The 23,155-nt window shown below is 39.8% G+C and overlaps 1 protein-coding gene across 1 annotated transcript; it reads right to left on the bottom strand.

Annotated features, from left to right (window-relative positions):
- Positions 1-3,794: 3,794 nt before the first annotated feature.
- LOC307021538 (general transcription factor II-I repeat domain-containing protein 2A-like) lies at positions 3,795-5,855 on the bottom strand. Its single transcript, XM_079653744.1, has 2 exons — positions 3,965-5,855; positions 3,795-3,850 (listed from the first exon to the last, which is right to left on the bottom strand). The coding sequence occupies exon 1, from the start codon at positions 5,213-5,215 to the stop codon at positions 3,965-3,967; it is 1,251 nt and encodes a 416-aa protein (XP_079509870.1). The 5' UTR covers positions 5,216-5,855; the 3' UTR covers positions 3,795-3,850.
- Between the last annotated feature and the right edge of the window lie 17,300 nt (positions 5,856-23,155).

Here is a 23,155-nt window from a genome sequence, read left to right as displayed (position 1 = left end):
AACAAGCTCTGCGGGACTGAATCCTAACGATTCCTGAATAGCTTCATGAGCGGCTAACAAAACGAAGGGAATTCCCTCATCCCAGTTTTTTCCGTTTCCATACAGTATTTCCGCAGCATGCTTTTTAGGGTCTGATGCCACCGTTGTAACGCACCCTGCAACTCTGGGTGATAAGCACTGGAAATAACATGTTTCACCTGCAGTGTTTGGAGGACCTGTTTGAACAACTTGGATTTAAAATGTGTCCCTTGGTCACTCTGAATTATACGCGGTATTCCAAAGGTGGAAAATAACTTTGTCAACGCCTTAACTACAGCGGCGGAAGTAATACTACGCAGCGGAATAGCTTCCGGGAAACGAGTGGACGTACACATAATTGTGAGTAAATACTGTTGACCCGTTTTTGTACGTGGTAAAGGGCCAACACAATCTATCAACACCCTGTCAAAGGGCTCACCTATAGCCGGTATGGGATGTAACGGAGCTTGCGGAATTTTCTGATTAGGCTTACCGACAACCTGGCACACATGACAGCAGCGGCAAAAGCTAAAGACATCCTTCTTTAAACCTGGCCAAAATAAATGTTTGAGAACGATCTGATAAGTTTTAGTCACGCCCAAGTGTCCCGACCATTGACTCTCATGCGCTACAGATAGTACATGTTGACGGTATGGCGCCGGCACAACTACCTGATGCACTACACTCCAGTCAGCTTCAGCAGTAGCAGTGAGGGACCATTGGCGCACTAATATCTCCTTATCCAGCACATAAGCTACCTTCTCACCCCTTGCTTTATTATTACTCACCACCTGCTCGAAACACTTCGCAAGCGTCGGATCCGCCCTCTGCGCAGCGAGTAAACGCTCTCGGGTTACCGGGAGTGTCGAACCGTCAACAGCTGGGCTGGCAGGTTGCGGTGGCGCAGCGGCCACAGCAGGGAAAGCGGAAACCACCACGTCTGGCTTTTCCTCCGACATCTTGTCCTCTGTAAGCAATGTCCCAAACATAGTATCATTTAATGACACCTCCGAGTCACTCTTACACGCCTGTGCGCGGGTGACAGCACAAATGGGGAAAATGTTGGCAGGTGTTATTTCAGACAATACAGGCTGAGGAGAATCCAATATTTCAAGTGCAGGAGTTACCTTACTGCAATGTCATTTCCCATTAGGAAAACTATACCCCGTATGGGTAATGCTGGGCACACAGCAACAGGGGAAAATCCATTGATTAATTTAGATTGTACATGTACATTGTGTACGGGCCGGGGCACATAACCCATTTCAATGCCACATAATATATATCCATACCCACACGCTGATTGGTCGGAGAATGGCAGAGCAGAGGCCACAATCACTGACTGTGAACCTCCAGTGTCTCGTAGGATGCGTATGGGTCTCTGATCATCCGACTCACCTGTTAATGATATCAACCCCTCGAACACAAAAGGCTTAAAGCAGGGATCTATTTCTTCATCATAGTCAGAGGAAGAAATATTGGGTGACTCCGTATTAATTAAACCAATGCCTTTCGGCCGGGTCATGCTTGGTGGCTGCTCCTTACGTTTGAGGATCGTGCAGTTAGCAATAACATGTCCAGACTGATGACAATATTAGCACTCTCTCTCCTCTTTATTTACAGTGAAAGCTTTCGCTGGCTGACCAACAGGTGCACCGGGCATACGGCGAGGTCTCTCGGCAACAACCGGCGAGAACACCGATTTATGCGTTAGCACATATTCATCAGCCAGTACAGCAGCGGCAGAGAGAGACTGTACTTTCTGTTCGTTTATATATCCCACAATTCGGTCACGCAACCCCCTCTTAAATTCTTCCATGAGCATTAATTCTTTTAAAGCAGCATACTCTGCGGCATTACATGAATCAATCCACTTTGTCAACAACATCCCCTTCTCCCTGGCAAACTCAACATGTGTTTGATTAGAACCCTTTCTGTGGTTCCTAAACTTCTGCCGATAAGCTTCAGGAACAAGCTCGTATACCCTAAGTATGACACGCTTCACCAGGTCGTAACTTAGGCTGTCCTCCAGCGGAAGAGCAGCAACCGCCTCCTGAGCTCTCCCGTGAAGTTTACACTGCACTAACAGAGCCCAGGCTTCAGCCGGCCACTGTAGTGCCGCTGCAATGCGTTCAAACGCACCAAAATATGCATCCACCTCAGTCTCGCGGAAAACCGGCACTAATGCTATATTTTTCCCTACATTGAAGGCAGGTGGATGAAAAGGAAGTGGAAGGCTTTCTCTAGAATTGCCACCAACACCGGATGCGCGCAGTTCGGAGTCTAGCTCCATCTGCCGTATCCGGATTCGGACTTCTTTATCTGCCTCGATTTTTCTTATTTCCAACTGAAACTGCCTGTCTTGCTTCCTGTCTTTAGCTTCCCACTGGAGCCGGGCGAGACGGACTTTGAGTTTATTCCCTTCCCGGGAATCTGTACTGCCAACAGGAGAGGGTGGACATTTAGGAGGCGGCATGAGCAGTACTTCACACGGCTCGCCCCCCTCGCTGCCATCACTCTTTTCTTGGCTAAATGTAAACTCCGCCACCTGCCTCTGACTTAATGGGTCTTCAGTTAAAACGTTAGACCCAGGGAGCTTAGCGGGTACAGCCAGTACTAGTAATTCCCTTCTTACCATCTCATCCACTACCAATGTCTTCTTTCTAAGCAGTCGCTGATTAGCATATATTTCAGTTTGCCATAAAGTGTGTCACTGCACACAGTTAATGCTCAAATGTTACTTCATGTATCTGCCATAATTGTTCCTAATCATTTAAATCTCTGTTTGCAATGTGGTTCCTTTAATCAGCACTTCTCTGCAAAGTGCCTCTCTCCATGAAGCCATACTTACAGCTATGCAGGACACTGCATTAAGAGGGATCGTGGGAATAAAAAGGCAAAACTGTGGGATGCATTGCCATTCTCTAACTCCAAGCAGAAAACCTTGTTCACCATGGATACCGATTGATGTGATGTGTGCTAAGCCATAATGTTTTTGAATGCATAACATAATCTGTTGAAAAATGACACATTATATACTTGAGTGCAAAATAAAGACCATTTTGGTTCAAACTTAAAATGTGGTTACCACTGGTATATTCTATTCATCTTAATCACCCTCACAAACATTGTATATCATATTGAAATTAGCAGTATTATGCTTAATTGTTTTGTAGAATGGAAATGCAGTTTGTGCAAGGCACTTTGCAATGAATGACCACGTTGATTATGTTCTAATAGATGCATTATGGATTGATTTCTAGAGTTGGGACCAGATTTTTCCACTGTGATTTCATTTATTTTTTAACATGAAACAAGTATCAGAAAAGATTTAAGTTTCTCGCCCCTATTCCTATCCTCGCACATAATGTGCTGCAATTATGAGAACCTAACAGCTGCCTTGGGAGCTATTTTCCTACTTTAGACATGTTGTGGTTGGGTAAGAACAGTACGCTCATAACATAAAGCCGAAAGACCACAATAATCCTGGTTTGAACCTTTAAAGTTCATTCTTCGTTTCCATATTATCCTATTTTATATGTTTAGACTGTTTTAATTGGCGTTAAAGAATTGTTTGTATTTTGATTTACTCAAATTTCCTCTTGATGAACAAATAAAATTCATTTGTGAATGTATTATCCTCTACCCTACCCGTTTATATTGCATCATTAACCTTTTCGCCTAAATAATTAAGACCACTATTGGTCAATATTGACCAATAACTATTGACTGATTGAGTGGTGAGCTGATCAGGACGTTCCTTTAGAACAGGGGTCTCAGACTCAATTTACCTCGGGGCCGCTGGACGTAGAGTCTGGGCAAGTCTGGGCCGCTTCAAATATTCCGCAAAACATTTATTAAAAAATACAACATTAACAGTTATTCAACATCTTCTTAACATGAACTGTTCTTCACAACATAACTATGTACAGTTGCTCTGTCTTACCTACTCCTTGCTGGTAGAGACCTGGCAGGGCTTCCTCTCACACAGCTGAGCCACATTTGGTTTGAGGGAGGAAGCAGTTGAAACCCTCAGTATGGCTTGAAGATGTGCATCAGTAATTCTGGACATGTACTTTGACTTATTGAAGTTCATGGTGGAGAAGGGCTGTTCACACATATATGTGCTCCCAAAAAGGCACATGGTCCGCTTGAACATCCTGGAAATCTCAGGGAAGGAGGGGGGCAATTCTCTCATGAACTGTCCAAGCTTGTCTGCTTTCCCATTCACTTCCCTGAACTTGGCTTTGAGCTCAGAATTGCACTGCAGGTTGATGAGCTCCATTTGAAGCACACCAGGGGCATTTTCCACATCAAAGGAGAAGGGGTCTGCAAACATTTGGAAAGTGGCTCTGTGTGTCTTGAAGTCTGCAAACCGCTGATCGAATTCCTCCTGTAGCTTCACAATGGCATCAATATACTTCTCACCACTGAATGCTGTGTCCCTGTCCATGAGAGCCTTGCATGCTGGGAAATGGCAGAGGTTTTTCTGAGGGAGCTGGGCTTTCCATAACATCAGTTTTGTAGAGAATGCTCTGACATTGTCATATGCTGCACTAACAAGCTGGCCCTGGCCCTGCAACTTCTTATTCAGAGCATTCAGCTCCTGCGTGATGTCAACAAGAAAAGCTAAGTCCATGAGCCATTTGGGATCACTCAGCTCGGGAACAGCCATCCCACCCTTCTCCAGCATGAATACTTTCAGTTCTTTTCTCAACTCAAAAAACCTCTTCAGGACGTTTCCCCTGCTGAGCCAACGTACCTCTGTGAAGTAGAGCACATCCTCATATTCTGACTCAATTTCCTCCAAAAAAGCACGGAACTGGCGGTGCTTTAAGCCCCTGGATCTGATATGGTTGATGCATTTCACAACGACAGACATCACATTGTCAAACTTCAAGCATTTGCTGCAAAGGGCCTGCTGATGGATAATGCAGTGCAGAGCAATAGCCTCCTCCACACCCTCCTCCTCCAGTTTTCTTTGAACAAGTGCCACCAGCCCGTTTTTTCTCCCTGTCATTGATGGCGCTCCGTCCGTCGTAATTCCAACAAACCTCTTCCATGGCAGACCGATATCCGCAATGGCATCACACAGTTGCTGAAATATCTCCTGAGCGGTGGTCTGGCCATGCATTGGTTTCACTGTAAGCAACTCCTCTGTCACTTCAAAATTGTCATCAACACCACGGACATACATTGCGAGCTGAGCGGTGTCAGTGATGTCTGTGCTCTCATCAAGAGCTACAGAGTATGCACGGAAAAGTTTGGCTTTGTCGCATGTCACTTGATAAGTCAGAAATGCGCTCTGCCACTGTGTTAGCTGACAGGCTGATGTTGATGAACTGACCCTTCTTTTCCGGACAGACTATACAGTCTGCAACATGCATTTTTTTACAAACTCGCCTTCCGTAAACGGCTTTCCCGCTCTAGCAATCATCTCACTCACCACATAGCTAGCTTCGACTGCTAAATCAGCCTCATTGCTTCCTTTGTTGAAGAGATTTTGTTGCTTCCATAGAATTTTTTTTAGCTCTGTGACTTTTTTCTCTCTCTCATCTCCCAGGTATTTTGCATACTCTGCATGTTTAGTTGAGTAGTGACGTTTGACGTTATACTCCTTGTATACAGCGATTTTCTCTGTGCATATAAGGCACGTTGCGTTTCCCCTGTACTCAACAAAAAAATATTCAGTCTCCCACTGAAATGTTCTGTGGTCATCATCAATTTTTCTTTTCCCTGAAAGTTTTGATGAAGACATGGCGATATATTTTGCTTCCACTCTTTGTCACTTGTGGATCACTCTGTCTGGATTGATTCCGCTGCGCGCATTTGATTGACGTGTGGCGGAGTTCCCTCGGAGGGGGGAGGGGCGAGGGAACTCCGCGCAGCAGTTCCCTGCCAGCAGCAGCAGCAGCAGCGGGAAAAATAAAATTGAAATATAAAGCGCAAATGTAAACGCGCGGGCCAGATTAACACTATTACATGATATCAACAAAGGGGCCATGAGAAACTGTCTCACGGGCCACATCTGGCCCGCGGGCCTGGAGTCTGAGACACCTGCTTTAGAACTAACACTTCCTCTATTGGTTCTTTGTTTTAGGAACGTACACATATTTAGTTTATTTCAAAGTTTTAACGTCACTATGGATGAGGGAGTCAGATAAATGCTGCTGTGTAAAGAAAACATTTTTTTTCTGAAAAGCTGTCATTGCAATTTTCTGAAAATTACCAAAACAACAAAATGATGGGGTGCAGTTCCAGTAGCAAGATTTGTTAAATGGATAAATGTCTGACAGTAATCGTGTGTTTCATCTCCCCCTTGTGATCAACCCTATTTACTATTTAGTGTATCTTTCAAATACCAGCCAAGAGCATATTGGCTTTGGCTAAGAACAGCACATATCTTAGCCCACATCTTTACATCATCTCTTAAACCTTCACACATACGCACTTTAACTGGGTTTGGCAACAATAAATAGCATCAATATTTAAATTGAAGCTACCATTTACAGTCTGGAAACCATCCGCTTGCCAACCCCCCCCCCCCCGCTCTACGAAGCTTTCATGCGTCATTGTGAGTGCTGGCATTCATCTCGGCGATATTCATAGTCCAATGGGAATAAAAAAAGACAAGCGAGACAATAACAACTCATTCTTAATCTAACGCATGTTAAAAATAAATGTATATTTTTGTTTCTGTCTTACTATTTCCAGACAAACAAACATTCAAGCCTTAGTTGTATTAAACAACTAGATAAACAAGTTGATATGAGTAATTTATAACTGCCAAGTTTGTTTTACAACTGCCCAACAACACAATTCAAAAGTGAACGCAACTCTAAATTGTTCGCAGGAAGTAATGTTAGGAGTGTTACCTTACATTTTTGAAATTTTATAAAAAATATTAATTAAAATGAATAATTTGAAGTTAGTATGAATGAAATGCTTCCAGTGGAGACTGACACATGGAGCTGAAAACCACATTATCCAACAGTGCCACATAATTAGTTTTGTGATCTAGTAGCATTAACATAATGCCTGCCAGAGAGTCTGCAATGTGTCAGTTTTCAGCCTGATCACTTCAGCTGTATGCGCTCTCATCAAAAATTAAGGTTGCACATCTTGGAGAAAAGCAGCTTTTTGTTGTGATACATTCAAAATAGCAAAGTGGCACATTGCCGCCGTGTTTGATGGGATTACTCCCTCACAAATATGCATAAATATGCATGAATCACTTAACGAGTGGGATATGGTTGATTTTCCCCATTGTCGTGTCCTCTAAAATAACATATTGTAGGGAAAACTGGATGTAGATGATTCAGTAACATTTTAGCAATGCACCACTAAAAATGTGACCTCCATAAAACAGCCAACAGACAAACAGCTCGTCTCGTTAAATGGGCTGGGGATTTCTCTGAGTGCACAATAAAGACCATTTTCCATTTGGCTCAAAGGATCCCTCAAACTTAATGTGGTTACCACTGGTATATTCTATTCATCTTAATCTCCCTCACAAACATTGTATATATCATATTGAAATTAGCAGTATTACGTTGTATTGTTTTGTAGAATGGAAATGCAGTTTGTGCAAGGCACTTTGCAATGAATGACCAAGGTGATAATGTTCGAATAGATGCATTATGGATTGATTTCTAGAGTTGTTTCTTCAAAAGATATTTGAAATCATGTAAATAATACACATGATTTTTGTAGTTTCAGTTCATTTAGTTGCCTTTACACAATCTATTATGCTTTTAAAAATGGACGGTTATATACACTCTCTGCTTTCTACATTTGTATTTAAAGTGTTCATTTGCCAAAAGCAAGAAAAACAATCAACAAAGTTAAAAAGGAATCTTACTGAAATTATCCACATTTCTATGGAAGTAATGCTGGCAACGTTAATCATGTTTTTAAATTAAAATCCTATCAGCTCTAGTTCTTGATCATGAGTCTTTAATGCATGTCCTTCCAAATGAAACATCTTCCTAGACATTTTTTAAATATTTTTAAAATCCTGCAATGCGTAACATTGCAAGCAAATGACTATCTCACATGCACTACTTGTACTGTTCTCACTCAGCTATCTACTTTCACATCCTATGTCCCAAAACACACACACAAAGACACTACTATTCACTCACATTAACATTTCCCGTGACACACTGTCAATCTCACGCATACAGCATCTTTCTAGATTATTAAGCAGCTTCCTATGTCCCTATCTTTAGCATATATATGCATAACTCGTATGACATCATGAGAGGAACTTCATGTTATATCTCCGATACCATGTCATATGGTAAGGTGAGCTGTAAAACACTGACAATAGGATTACACACAACACAATTAACAATAGATATTTGAAACAAGATTGCGTGCACTCAATCTAGCAAAAATAAAGCTGTTTCAAATAAATGTGTCTGTGTATTTCTGATGTTAAACAAAAGCATAACCTTTAGCATGTGTGTTTGTTTGTGGGGGCTTGTAGCCCTCATTGTTGTATAAAATACATCTGCTACTGATCTGCTTCTCTACTTTCTGCACAAGGTTTGGGCATTTCTGAGCTGCAGTGGCTTACAGCTGCTTTATGTTGTGTTTGCAGTTCTAGTTTGGTCATGAATCATACTCTCTCACACACTACCATACACTCTCACAGTACATGCAAAATATTACTCTGACAAACTCTAGCATTAATGAAATAAATCATATAAACACACACAACAATATTAAGAAAAACACCCCTCAACCGTGTATAGTATGGAAAAACAGAAGTGGGTATGAGAACATATTATTATGAAGAAAGTGATTCATTACCATGAGGGACCTAGCCAGTTCACATTAAATGATACAAAATGATGGCAACATTGATGCTGCTCTTACAGGGAAATGGAAAAAAGGATCTTTAAAAGTCATGTAGGTTGGTTTAAGTGCTCATCTTGATGAAAGTGTTCCCAGCAGGCTTTCAGGAGTCTGCAAGCATTTAAACAATCTTGTCCTAATAGAGTCCTTGTGGCGCTCTCTCGAAATAAACAAAAGTAACTAGTAGCATGTCCACGTTAAGTCTAACATACCACAACACAACTTTGAGCTCTCACATGCATATCGTCTTTACATTTAGTACATTACATTAGTACCATTGTTTCTTCAAAATATATATTTCAAATCATGTAAATAATACACATGATTTTTGTAGTTTCAGTTCATTTAGTTGCCTTTACACAATCTATTATGCTTTTTAAAAGTGATGGTTGTATACACTCTCTACTTTCTACATTTGTATTTAAAGTGTTAATTTGCCAAAAGCAAGAAAAACAATCATTCAACAAAGTTAAAAAGGAATCTTACTGAAATTATCCACATTTCTATGGAAGTAATGCTGGCAACGTTAATCATGTTTTTAAATTCAAATCCTATCAGCTCTAGTTCTTGATCATGAGTGTTTAATGCATGTCCTTCCAAATGAAACATCTTCCTAGACATCTTTAAAATATTTTAAAAAGAGGAACTTCATGTTATATCTCCGATACCATGTCATATATAATATGAAGTTCAAGATGTTTCTGTTTCTTCTTCAGTGCCATATTGGAAATAATGGTGTATGTTAAAAGGACAGAGATATATGTGGCATTTTGTAGCTTGAACATCGAAGTGAGTAAGAGTCTCATTGTAGGCTACATGTAAGTAGGGTATGTGGGAGTGTGTCTGAGAGATTATGATTGTGTGTGCGTGTGCGTGTGCGTGTGCGTGTGCGTGCGTGTGTGTGTGTGTGTGTGTGTGTGTGTGTGTGTGTGACCAAATGAGCCTCACTGTGAATATGCATATGTGCAGACCAGCACATGCCACACACACTAACACACCACCCTCTAACCCAATCTGCTCCCAGTGAGTAAGTCTTTGCAGCTCGCAGGCTGTTCGCTACCCTCCTCAAGTGTAAAAGTTCAGACGGACCATATGGGAAAAATCTTGACTGCTTACTACACCTGCTGTTCTGAACAATAGAGCTGTAGGTTTCAATAGATTCACAAGATGAATATAAAACCCCTCACACAAAATCAAACGATACACAGTGAGCTTGTGACATACAGAACAAGAGTTTACAATGGTCACAACATCAGCTTATTTATCAGCCTGTTAGTCATCCACAGCAACAGCCTCAACTTGTCAAAGGTTAGTCAGACAGCCAGCCTACTCTACATGTGGGTGTGTAACAGAGACAAAAAGACGTTTGGTGTTTTAATGGCTAGCCTTCAGTCTCAGCTCGAGCATTATTATCCCGTACTATTGCAACAGATTGTTGTTGTGACAGTGTTTTCACAATCTACTATATCCGACCTTATTAACACATGGACATGCTTGTCAACCTTTGCAAGACACAAAAACAGAAATGAATGCATCTAGAACTCAATTGCCCTTTATTCCATTTTCCTCAAGTAGTTAGACATTGTGACTTAGAAAATTGTGATTTTAAATGTCACCCTTAAACTGAAGTACAACCAACTACAATTGCAGTCACCAAAAATCTAAGTCAATCGTTTAACAAAGAGCTAATGTACTTACAGGATTCTTGCTATTTGCAGTTTCCTTTCCATTATTTTTGTGATGCCACATTCAGGACATTCAGTGTCCTTTTTTTAAACAGAAGACCGTTGCTAGAAGCTGCAGCTAGACTGCAGAAGTATTCGTTTTTCTGTTTATGAGGATGGAACAATTTCACACACAGATATAGGGAGGCTAGACCTATACAGTTGATGTATTAGGTTTATAATTGAATGTCAAGACGAAGAAGAAGAAGATGGCTGAACTGTTCAGTTTAAATCCTGTGGAGATGGAGGTTATAAATCTCCAAAATCATTTTCAGCAAAACTCACATCATTTTTGGAGCCTTGTAGACCCAGAAAACTATAAGAGCATTCACCAAGCAGCACTGAAAATGTCTGCTTTATTTGGCTCTACATACCTTTTTGAAGCAGCTTTTTCTGACATGAATGTCATGAATTCTAAATACAGAACAAGACTGACTGATGAATATTTAAATGACTATTAGAGTGAACCTAAGTGGGTCCAGCATACACCTCTATGGTGAACTCCATGTAGGTGGAGTGTAAAAAATACTTAAAAAAAGAGTGAATGCACTTATTTTACACATGTGCCATAAGATGCTTGTAAGGTGGTGATTAAGGTGATGTATAATATGTGGGCCATAATAAGAAGGGAAAAAATTCTCTTTTTTTCTTGGACATTTCTGTGAATTGTCAGTGATGTACTTATTATGTTGGCCATAATAATAATAATAGAAATTTCTTGGACCTTGATGTGAAGTTAGGATTTTTGATAATCTTTGGGTGTAGCAATTTCACACGTGTACAAAAGTAGCTTAATTCAACTGATGAGTGCTATGTGAATAAATGTAAGCGATGTGATGCAAGTAGCTCTCATGGCCACTTTCATTTTTCAAAGTAGCTCTCAGATGAATTTGATGTAGTGCCAAATGATCGTCCTGCTCCACAATCTGTTTGTGTTGTTAAAAAATAGGCTAGTTACACAGGAATAGAAGTGTAAATCATACTGACGTCAACTGTGTTTTCCGCTCATAAACAGCCATAGGGACAAAATGTATGTTTTGTTCTTGAAGAAAAAGTGGGTAGTGGCAGGAGAAGGCATACAGTACACAACCATCACTCAGACCTGACTCATCTTCAGAGGCTGTCTTAAAATATATATTTAACCCCCTACCCCCCCTGTCAAAAATCAGAGACAATGTGAAGCACACCATATCAATAAATATGATGTCATTCAGTTCTACTACTCTTCTTAATGTCACAATGTACGGTAGGTGTTAATGACTAAAAACAACCCAACATGAGGCTCCATTATACTCATGAACTCTTTATCTTGATCTGATATTCATTTCCTCCATTTGGCAGCCTGGGAAAGTGGTTTAGGAAGTGCAATGTTGTAAATACACATCTTGTTGAGATCCATTAGAACATCAAAATATAGCACTTCTGAAAATAGTTCAGGGTACGGATACAGGGGTGGGGGGGGGGGTTGCGGTGGCTATGCACGCACATGTGTTTGAATGAAAAACATCATAGACTTGTCGGATGGAACACGTGCCTTAGGACATATTCTATTTGAGTCATGGGTGCTACTTTTTTGGTTATTTTATTATTCATATATGCTTATTTCTGGTATTAAATGAGAAAACCAGGCTGTGTCAAAACCATGGTCAAAACATATGTTTTGTGCAGTGTTTTTTTACTGGTAACTGCACTGAATATAAACAATATATATATATATATATATCTCCTAACATAGGTTTTTTTAAATGCTGACTTTTCCTATTGATCTGGCAACCTTCAAATGATGAAGATGAATGAAGGAGAAATTCATCCAGCAGAGGCATAAGATGTTTCTTTAGGTTTGATTGAATTGTAAAGCTACTGCAAACATATTGTTGTTGGTCCAGAGCAAAGTTAGGGTGCACTAAAAAACACCATCATGCTGAGTGAAAATGACAACAAACCCGCAATATCAATACAATATCACAAACACTGCACAATGAAAAGCAACTCAATTCAGTGGTGCTGTAGAAAGCTTAGTGTTGAATTCACAGCGAGACAGTTACAAAACAGGTTTGACTGTTTAATGATATTTTTCAGACACTAAACTCAGCTCTATTGAAAGCTCTCCCCAATTTTCACTGTTTTAGTCAGTGTTTACAATGAGTAGAGAATCAATTCAGGATGGGAGAGTAGAAGGTCCATTTCACATAATTATGCAACCCAATTTCAAACTGGGACAGTCTAAAAAAAAGAAATGTTGCAGATCTACTATACTGGATTGAATGAGGTGTAACGAGACATTGCCCTACCCATGTATTTTTCTTTATTATAATTGAAGTTAGCAATACATATCAGAAGAATCCTAGGCTCTGCAAACACAGATCACACAGAGAAAGTGCTTAAGATCAGCACTAGTTCTTTATTGTTATGATATGTTGTCCAGTAATGCATGTGCATGGCAAGGACAGGTACGAAAGAGAACCAGAATATTGAACTCATGTAAAAGCAAGAAGTATTTGCGTAAAACTGTACTTGGATAAACATTTTTAAACAGGATAGTTAGAACTATTTGTATACATCCCTCAGTCACATTTATCTTTTTAAAAAGGAAGGGAGAGAGGTAGGAAGGATACACTAATGAAACACCATTAGCAAAAAAAGTCCATGTACCCAGATCGACTTGTTAATTTATTTTCTGTGCCAGCACTTTGCGGCCTGTTTGTACAATTAGGCCTTAATATTATGTAACCACTTCTTAAGTGTAACATTAGAATAATTAACCAGAAAAAATACAAAACTCTGTAAGCATTGGGTTGAGACGTCATGTGTTATGAGCATGCACAGTCTGTCCTGAAGTGGTGAAGGAGAGTGTGGTGTGACTATGGTGTGCAATAATAAACGGAGGCGCTGTCTGTGACGCTCCAAAAAGTACTAAAGTTCCTGAGTTCTTGTTACACAGAAGTATCTTTGAAGACTTAACACCTCGGACGTTACAACTCTGACATTTAAACAAAAAACCCTACAATAAATAATGTGTATGGACACCCCAGCGGGTGTAACAAAAACAACAGCCATTAGTAAAATACAGTCAGTTCTAAGCCTACAGATAGGCTAAACTAAACCAAACTTGAATGCAGCTGCACTCTCAAACACACACTCTCAAAACGGTTTCAACTAATTGGGAAACACATCACAGGACACTGAGGTTGTTAGCTTCCTCATGTGGGGAGGGTTTCATGAGTTTGTTTTTGTACTTGCACATCTTCTGGGAATCTGGAAAAGTTATCCTCAATCTTCTCTGTAAGAGTTTAACTTCTCTGCTCGCTCATGCAGACACTGGCCTACTGAGGAAGTATCGTCACAAATAGCCTCATGTTAGCATGTAGCATGGGAGCTGAACATGAAGGCTACCTGAGGAGGTCGTGGGTGTGTTTGATTTATGTCACCTAGCATGCTGAGCGGGTGTGGTACATTCAATTGGGGATTCATTAGGGTTAAGGCAACTTTAACAACGAGATATTAATGCCATTGCATTGGTGTTAATTATGTGTAAAGTGACCGCACAAGTGAGAAAACTCTGCCCCGCACTTCACCCCTCCAGACACTGCCAGTGAATTTATTAAACATCCAACATGAATCATTTCCGGAGGACCAGCTGAGTGCAGTGCCAACAGCAGCAGGCGGTTCTCTGCTGCAGCTGCTTTCTTTTTGTTTCTTCCTCACCAGTTTTGGGATGGTTACTTTCTAAATAAAACAAGTAAAATACATATTTTCAATTACTCAAGTAAGTTCATACATTGCATCACTTTTTTATGACTTGACTGGGCAATAAAGCAAACAAAAAAGTCCTAAGAACATGAACCAAGTCCTGTTTACCTCATAACATTAATCAATACTGATTAGGCTACTATCAAACATCTTTGATCTAAAGTAAATACAAATAAAGTAATCTGCCTCATAAGATGTCATCAAAGAACACTTTTTTTTCTTTTGCTATCATATTATTTGATGTCAATTTGTCTAAGAGTTCTAATTTTTGTTTATTTTGAAAATTATTCTTGTAATTCTTATTAAAAAGTTGGAATGATTTTGCTTGATTAACACATATTGGTTGGGATTGTGTGGCTGCAATAGCTGCAGAGATAGTGGCAAATCTGAGACCAAAAAGAGATAGCTTGCTTTGCTATTGAATATAATGTTATACCATTTTGAGGGTATAATAACACTTGATGGTCCGTTATTTTTCCGTTTGTCTGGCCAGCATATGGCTTGATAGTTCCTGCCGCCTGAGCGAGAAAGGATTCAGACATGATTTTCCAGATGACAAAGGAGAGACCATGAAGAGCAAAGCCCGACAGAAACAATTGTGAAAGACAGGCCAGTGTAAAAGAGAAATAGTTAAGCAACAAGAAATTGCTTTCAGTAGAAGGTAGAATGAAACAGCCTCATATTATGCTGACATAAACCTGGCTTTGAGAAAAGAGCCAAATCAAAAGGAGAGAGATTCAGGGAGGGAGGGAGGGAGAGTAACCGGGCACGAGCGGAAGTGGTGGGCGAGTCAGACAATATGTGGAGTTTGTGCAAGCAATACTGATAGAAAAGCGGTGATAAGAGTAATGGAAAGCTGCTGCAGAGGAGGAGGGAGCGCTATGCAGAGAGAGAAAGCCATGTAGTTAGCGTTGATGAAAATTTGCTGTCGGGGGATCAAAACAAAGAGCTCAGCAAGGACAAGAGAGCAGCACACTGGCAGAGAAGCCCCTATGTAACATATACATTAGCCTATGCATCGACATCCATTTAATAAATACAAGTCGGGAAGGCAGTGTAATGTCTCTGAACTCACCCAAGGGTGATGAATACAAAAGAAAAGAATACACTACTGTTTTGATATTGACATAATGTGTGATTTGAGGGAATATTTATGATAGTGTCACTGTGTACAGATAACACCTGTGTCTACCTCCATGGTTAGCGTTCATTGAGTTTCACAGTGTACAATTAATCAAATGTTTAACACATCTGTGATGGACAAACTGAGAATAATCACACAGCTCTGCATTTCCCAGCTCTACACAGCATGTTAGCATATTATATTTAATGGCCCATGATATTACTTGCACCATAATCAGCCTCATTGTTAGGTGCATGAAATGGCAGACAGGCTAAAGTTTGCGGCTACCTGGTGAAAACAGCGGAGCATTGAGAAACTCAAGAGCCAGTTACTCAAAAGGTGAATTAATAATGCACTTACAGTATGTAAACGTGATTCCAAATAATTGTTAATGAGCTCCATGTCTCCTGAATGTGTAAATATGCAACTGTTTTATAACACATTTGTAATATGTAAGGTTATGCTAAAGACATTAAACATTGTAACTTTTAAGTGTTTAAAGTTTAAAGTAAACTATAAATCAACTAAACATCCAAACTGTACATCAAGGTACATTTTCAGTACAAAAGCAAGAACACATTGACATTTTATCCTGACTTTATATTTACAATGTGGTTCAACTTCTTTGAAACACAGACTTTAACTTTTCAAATACAACTAATCAAAAGCTGGAGTGTGAGGAATTGCGTTAATAACACTGACCTGATTAACAAAAGACAATAAACTAGGCTTTCCCCTTATCTTTTTACTAAATACTGTAACAGTCTGAATGAATGATAAACTAAGTAGGCCTATGTGGGATGGGACACGTGACACATGTTCTACTATTCTATTGTGACAAAGTATTGACCTTTACTGGGCAAGCTACAGAATCAAGCTTGTTGTATCCCTCTGGTCTATTGACTTACAGTACTTACTCATGTGAAAGGGTAATAACTGCTGTTAGAATCCAGTGGTCTTGTAAATGCCTGTCTCCCTATAATATCAGCATTTCAGTATATTACTCAATCAGAAGCAGACCAGAGAGATTGCAGCTCTAGGTTTAACCAATTAAATAACCCGCCTATATGTCATTGAAATACACATGTAAATTGCTCTCAAGGCTAAAAGTGTAAGATAACGGACATGCATTATGTTGGTGGTGGTGTAGCATACTTTTTTGAGTATCTTTGAAGATGGAAGACATACCATATGGTGCTGTAATCTCAGAGATACAGACAGCTCGAATATCTTCCCTGTAGTCTCTCTGATGTTTCTTTCTAGAAACTACTGTCCTAAAGTTTTTGGAGCCCCGTTGATCCAAAATTCTGCTTAAGAGTAAGCAACTGCAGAGATCCAAGAAACAGTTACGCAAATGTCAAATAAAATGATGCACTGTAGAGCATATTACATCAGAGCTTTGAATAATCTCTTGCTAGTATTCATGTCTTGTTTTCCTCTAAAGATCTTTTGCTGACTACAGGGCCTTTTTCTTCTGAACTGTTCCTATTGGCCGGTCCCATTTCTGGTTCACGGATGACCCAGCAGCAAACTGAAGTCTCTATGACACTGATTTTATTTGTGTAAGTTCCAGCAAATTACAATGACACCTTTGAATTTCTCATACCCGAGTCATCACAGAAAATGTTCCGACAAAAATAATGTAATTTGGGACGCATATATTCTAAATCTGACTGATCGTTTATTTTTCTAGTTTCTAATGGGACCAAAGGGTGCTTGCACAGAAAATGTTTGTGTGTTTGCATCTAAGAATAAACTTTGCATAATTGAGGCTTTTTGACACGGTAGGATCTTGATGAGAAAAGTAATCGACTTTCAGTGCTGGTACTGCCAAAAATAGAGTTCATTTACCAAACCAGGTTTTCTGGGAGAGGGTTTTCAAATACATGACATCCAATTACCTCTCAACAGAGACCTTTTATTTAAAGTAAATAGTCTGTATATACCCCCATAATTTGGCTTTGAAAGCGGATTTATTGAGCCACTTATAGAAGCACTGGTCTGACTGACATCTGTGATTTGTTTTCATTTAGCATCAAACAATCTCAGCCAAGATAGATGTAACATAATTGCTCTGAAAATTGAAATACAAAAGTGCAGGGCATAATTTGAATGCTATTTTTGCTTGATTCCCCATTTCAACATAAAACAAGAAAAAGACGGAGTGTTTGCAACAGGTAATAGCCGCAGTAAATATACATCAAACAGCGTTTATTATTTTATTTTTGGCTGTTTCTTTATGTAAGATGTAAAAGGTAATGTATTTCTGTTTTAGTGTTTTGTTTATGTTGTTTCTACTGTATGATGCTTGTTATTCAAATCAAACATGTATGCCTAAATGGAGCAAAAATACATATTGACTGCAGATAAAACCACATTGACAAGTAATTAATACCTTCATAAAGTTGGTTCAGTATTAAGTGAATCCTTTTAGCTCTGTTTTGGTCTACACCAACTTCTGAGGCCATATCTGGTTATTAGCCACTAGAAGCTTCACCTTGTGTCAAGGGGTGAACTCAGAGGCATGAACTCAAATGCACAACTCAGACTCAGACTCAGGTGGTATTCAAAAATAAAGACATTACTGGATTTAGCACAGTAACAAAACAGGGAAACAAAAAATCACTCTTTCGAGGAAAAACTAATAGCAATCATCAGGAGCATGAAAATGGAATACGACCATGGAGCAGGCTTGAATGTAGTCATGGATGATAACGAACTGGCACTGGACAGGTGGGGACTAAAACAATATATACACAAGGTGAGGGACACAGGTGGAAACAATCCGGGCGGGGTAAACAATCACGAACACAGGAGACACATAGGGGCGGGGAGCATGGAGTCCTGAAACGAGAGGGATAATTACTTTTCACAAAAAGACAGAGGGCACAGAACAACGGGACATGACAAAACTAATATAAAGAATACACTTTTATAATACGTTTCCGAGACATGACACCTTGTTCATGAGCTAGTCACTAACTTTGTCTTCCATTTGAGTGAATCAAGATTGATTAAAGCGTTGATATTCAAAAGTAAAGTTGTTGGTTGTGTATTCACTAGGGCCGGGACTCGATTAAAAAAATTAATCTAATTAATTAGAGGCTTTGTAATTAATTCATCGAAATTAATCGCATTTTTAACCACATATAAATATTTGACCTGAGAACAGTGAGAAGCAATTTTTTTCACATGGATTTTAGTATACCATTGAATTATGACTGAATACATAAGCTTAAGCAACAAAACATTGTTTATTTTCTTCAAGGTGGTACTTAACCAAGACCAACAGAAAAGTGAAATTTTTGCCATAAAGTGTAGCAATAGCATATTTAGGAATATAGTACATTTCAGAGATTCAGGTAGCCTATAGGTAGGTAGACCTACTGTAAACTATAACACTTTGTTTTTTAAGTAAAACACAATACTTTCAAGTACATTCAGAACATTGGAAACCCTGACTATTAGAAAACATCTCTCTGTTGCTTCAGAGGCCATAACAGACTTTGTTGATTTAAAACATCTAATCAATTTCAGTCCAACTCTCTCAATAACCTTGGCCAAAACAATAAACCCTTCAACATAAAGTGCCAGTTGCACCAACAACGTAATAAATAGTTCAACATAAAGTGTACCATTTAAAATAAAATAAAAAAGTGCCAGTGATTGACCTCAATCCCTCCTATTCTTCCAATATCCTGATGAAAAATAAAATCTCTCTGTTGCATAGGCCACTGTTTGATCAACGCGAATTGGGTGTGGGTCCTTGTACTCCGAGTCGGGCTAATGTCCACGCTAGCTGCTATATGTTTTGCATTGAGGTGATACTTGAGGCTTGATGTGCTGCGGTGATATGCGAATTCCTTTTTGCATAATTTGCAAACAACCGTGCATTTATTGACGCTTCCATCCGTCCGTTTTTTAAAACAAAATGTCCCATCCACGGGGCCAACCAAAATGGTCTCATCAGCTTCTTCGTTCATGTTTGACTATTGTTCACTGTGGGTTGTTGTTGTCTGAAGTCATGAACGTTAGTTGGTGCTCCAGTATAATCGGTACCCCTGAAACTCGTCCAGTGAGAAACGTTCCGCGGTGCAAAAATAAGTGCGATTAAAATGCGTGAATTTTTTTAACGCGTTAATTTTTGTGTAATTAATTCATCTTAATTAACGCGTTAAAGTCCCGGCCCTAGTATTCACACTTACAAACATGCTTAAACCTGTTAAGCCCCAAGCCTGTTTTTCAGGTCTCAGGCTCGAAAATGACATTCCCAGAACAAATGAACATATCTTCACTTCTAAAAGGGATAAATTAATAATCTTTTTTCTCAAAGCAATGATAAACCTGTGAGTTGGATGTAGAAGAGTCAGGTTCAATATAGAATTTTTTATTTAAAGTAAATTCAGATTGAACATAGTAAAAAAAATTAAATTATAGTGTCCATCCAAAAAAAACACATTACTTATAGTGAAAACCACCCTTGAATGATGGGATAGTAGACTACAAGCTTTAGGAATCCAAACTATAACATATAATAAGTACCAAAACAAGTGACATTTGACCTTTTTAGGTCAAATGTCATATCTCTGGCCCCCCTCGGTTGATTTTGATGATTGACACCTCTTTTGAGCCGTTAGAGCACACAGAATAGAGGGGAAGTTCCTAAAATCCATCTAAACATTACCAATAGGCGCTTTCACGCCAAGTACTTTGCCGTACATAGTTCACGAGAACTTAGTTCATCAGATCGCGTTCACACCGGAATAAGTCCCTGAGGGAGGATTAGGCAAATGAAGCCGCTGACGTCACTTCTTCTTCTTCTGCTTTGGGTTTACTGGCAGGCCGTAAACAACTTGATGGCGTATACTGCCACCCGAAGTCCCCGGCCAGAAGTCCCCGGCCAGAAGTCCCCGGCCGGAAGTCCCCGGAGTTCCGAGTAAATCGCCAGAACGCCGACATCTCCTCATCACTCCACCGCTCCCACGTTTTATTTTGTGTTGCCATATGTGAAGCTGACAATTGAGCGGCCCGACCAAGCAAGGAGGCAGAGGCAGAACGTCCAAAATACAACCCAGTGTGGGCATTTATTACATCATGAAAACATGACACACAGCCTCAATCCTGCTGCTGCTGTGAGCACAGTCACCAGCCACAATGATCTCACACACCCTTCCTCAAACAGAAAAACCCCAGAGCCTAAATGCACAACCCAATCAACCCAACAGGACAAAGGTGAGGGGGGAGCAATTAGACACAGGTGGGGGGAGGAGACAACACAGGGTACCAGGTGCACACAATCAACGGCAACAGACATGGGGAAAGGGGAACACATTTCAACATAAAATACAATAAACACTACATCAATCAATAGTATAAAATTGTATACTAATGTATGCACAGTGACAAAGTTACCTTCATCTCATTAAGTTAGTCTCTCTACGTTTGTGCGCTGGGATAATGCTAATAATGCTAATGCAAGCAAATAAAATGGCGGCTTCACAAAACGTTTTGGGAGTTTTACGGGGCGTGGTTTGCAATCCACCCAGCCAATCAGAAATGGGAACCTTTTTCTCCCATGAAAGTACCTGCTCTCTAGCAGGGACTGAAAAGGGGGTGAAAAGGTTCTCATGAACTAACTTCTACTTCCGGATTTGTTGGTGTGAAAGCACATTTTCGGAACTATATCGGAACTATACTGGGAAAAGTACTCCGGCGTGAAAGCGCCTATTGGTGAATGAGCGCAGCAATCCCAAAACCGGAAGCTGGGTTGTAGCTCTCACACACTCTATGAAATCTCAGTTTTTGACAAAAATGGAATGATGGATTATCAGTAATCATTTCAAAATGACACAGACACATTGGATTAACCTTCAGCAGCGTTTTTATCGTTTCAATGCCATTGAACACAACTTTTGATCAGAAAACAGCAAAGGTAAGACGTATTTGCCGTTTTGGCTCTGTAAAGCTACGTTGTGTGTTGTCTTGTTTCTGCAGATCCGATAAGTAATAAAGTATTTCTACCGTGAGTTCTGTGCTAAGTGCATTAGCATTTTTTCACTCAGTGCTAATTCAGAGGCTTGGTACTTTTGTTTCGTTTAGCAACATTTTGTTCTTATCGTCAGTTAGCTGAGTTTCTTCCCGTTAAGTGGGTATGACACATTAATAGGTTGTTAAATGTTAAGAAGCCCTGAGACACAGTTTCGTGAAAATGTCGTGAAAGACCCCGCTGGCGGGGGCTATGGGGCTTAACAGTAAACCTTTGGCTCCTACCTGTTGTGGACATATAGGTCATATTTCTTTATGTAAATATAGAAAATGTTCCGCATGATTGAGGGGTTTGGGGCGACTTCTCTTCAGAATGAGAGGGATGCATGTCACGGGTTGTCCATCACCTGTTTTGCTTTGCACCTGGCACTCATAGTGTACCTCACAGTAAGCAGATGTCTTGAAGGAGTCGTAAGCCATCTTTCAACACATTGAGCATGCCTCCTGGCACACAGTGACTCCCTGTGATATACCTCGTGTCCTGACACAGTATATTTGAAGAGGCGCGCACACACAGAGGGCTGCAGGGATCCTGCTTCATTGGTCTTAATCCCCAAAGTTGGCAGTAATCATGTGCAATTTATCAAAACTGTGTAATGAAAGGAAAAGTAGATCTTCTGGCAAATTTCCCATTGTGCTATGGTAGAAAATCTAGTATGACTTTCTGTTTGTTTCTCTAGTGAGCTTTTAACTTGTATCTACGGAGGGGCTCCGTATGTAGCTCACCTAGAGTTGTCAGGACAAAAATATAAACAACTACCTTAAATGTAAAGTGTGTTCTTGTAAATGTAACTCGCCATAAAGCATGCACTTTTAAAACAAGCCACTTTGTATTCACACATATATTCAATGTGACATTTGACTGATTGACAAAATCCCAGCTGTGCAAATTATCGTTTTCATGGAAAGAAAAAATGTGGTCTTAAAGGTTTAGTTTTTTTACCTAGACATATTGATTGAATTTTTAATTGTATGTAAACACATTTTTAAAGTGTCCATTGCTTTTGATTGAAAATCTCTCTCACACATGCTGTGCTTTACATCTGACAAAGCAATCCCGTACGCACACACCTCTTAGTAGCTGTTGTGGAGTTTTCAATGATATGCTGTTTTATATTTTATAGTTAGAAGCTTAAAACAGCTAATGAATTGTGCGATTATCTTTTTACTACTTTAACCAAATTCAAAAATGTAATTGTTTATAACATGTAGTTATCAAAACAAGCTACTATCTTTCTGACAGCTGTGCATTTTTTGCTTCCCTGCTCCTTGATAAGCTTCTTTTAAGCTGTAATAGAGTGTGATGCCAGCAGAATAGCTCAGTGTTAGCTCCTCTGATGGTTTCCTAAGTAGCATTGAGAAGTAACAGTCTGAACAAGCTGTAACAATGTGCCAAATCAGCAGACAGTTTAATCCCTATTCAGCCATTGTTGAGACAAACATTAGCACTGCCAGCAGCCTACTGGTGATAATACCACTTCATAAAAGGACATTAATTGTGGGAAACAGAATACAGTTAGTAAAATGAAACAACCAGAAGTCATTTTTCTATTAAATATGGATCGACCGCTACAAGTCGTATGAGTAACTTCCCTCCCACCACAAGCCCTGTGTGGGCTATACTGTATGGGCA

This window comes from Notothenia rossii, assembly GCF_949606895.1.
Source record: "Notothenia rossii genome assembly, chromosome: 10".
Lineage (NCBI taxonomy): Eukaryota > Metazoa > Chordata > Actinopteri > Perciformes > Nototheniidae > Notothenia > Notothenia rossii.
Note: the sequence above shows the minus strand (reverse complement) of the source record. Positions and strands in the feature narration are given on the sequence as shown.

Coding starts and splice junctions, on each gene's coding strand:
- LOC307021538 (XM_079653744.1), bottom strand. CDS start 5,215: ATGTATGTCCGTGGTGTTGATGACAATTTTGAAGTGACAGAGGAGTTG.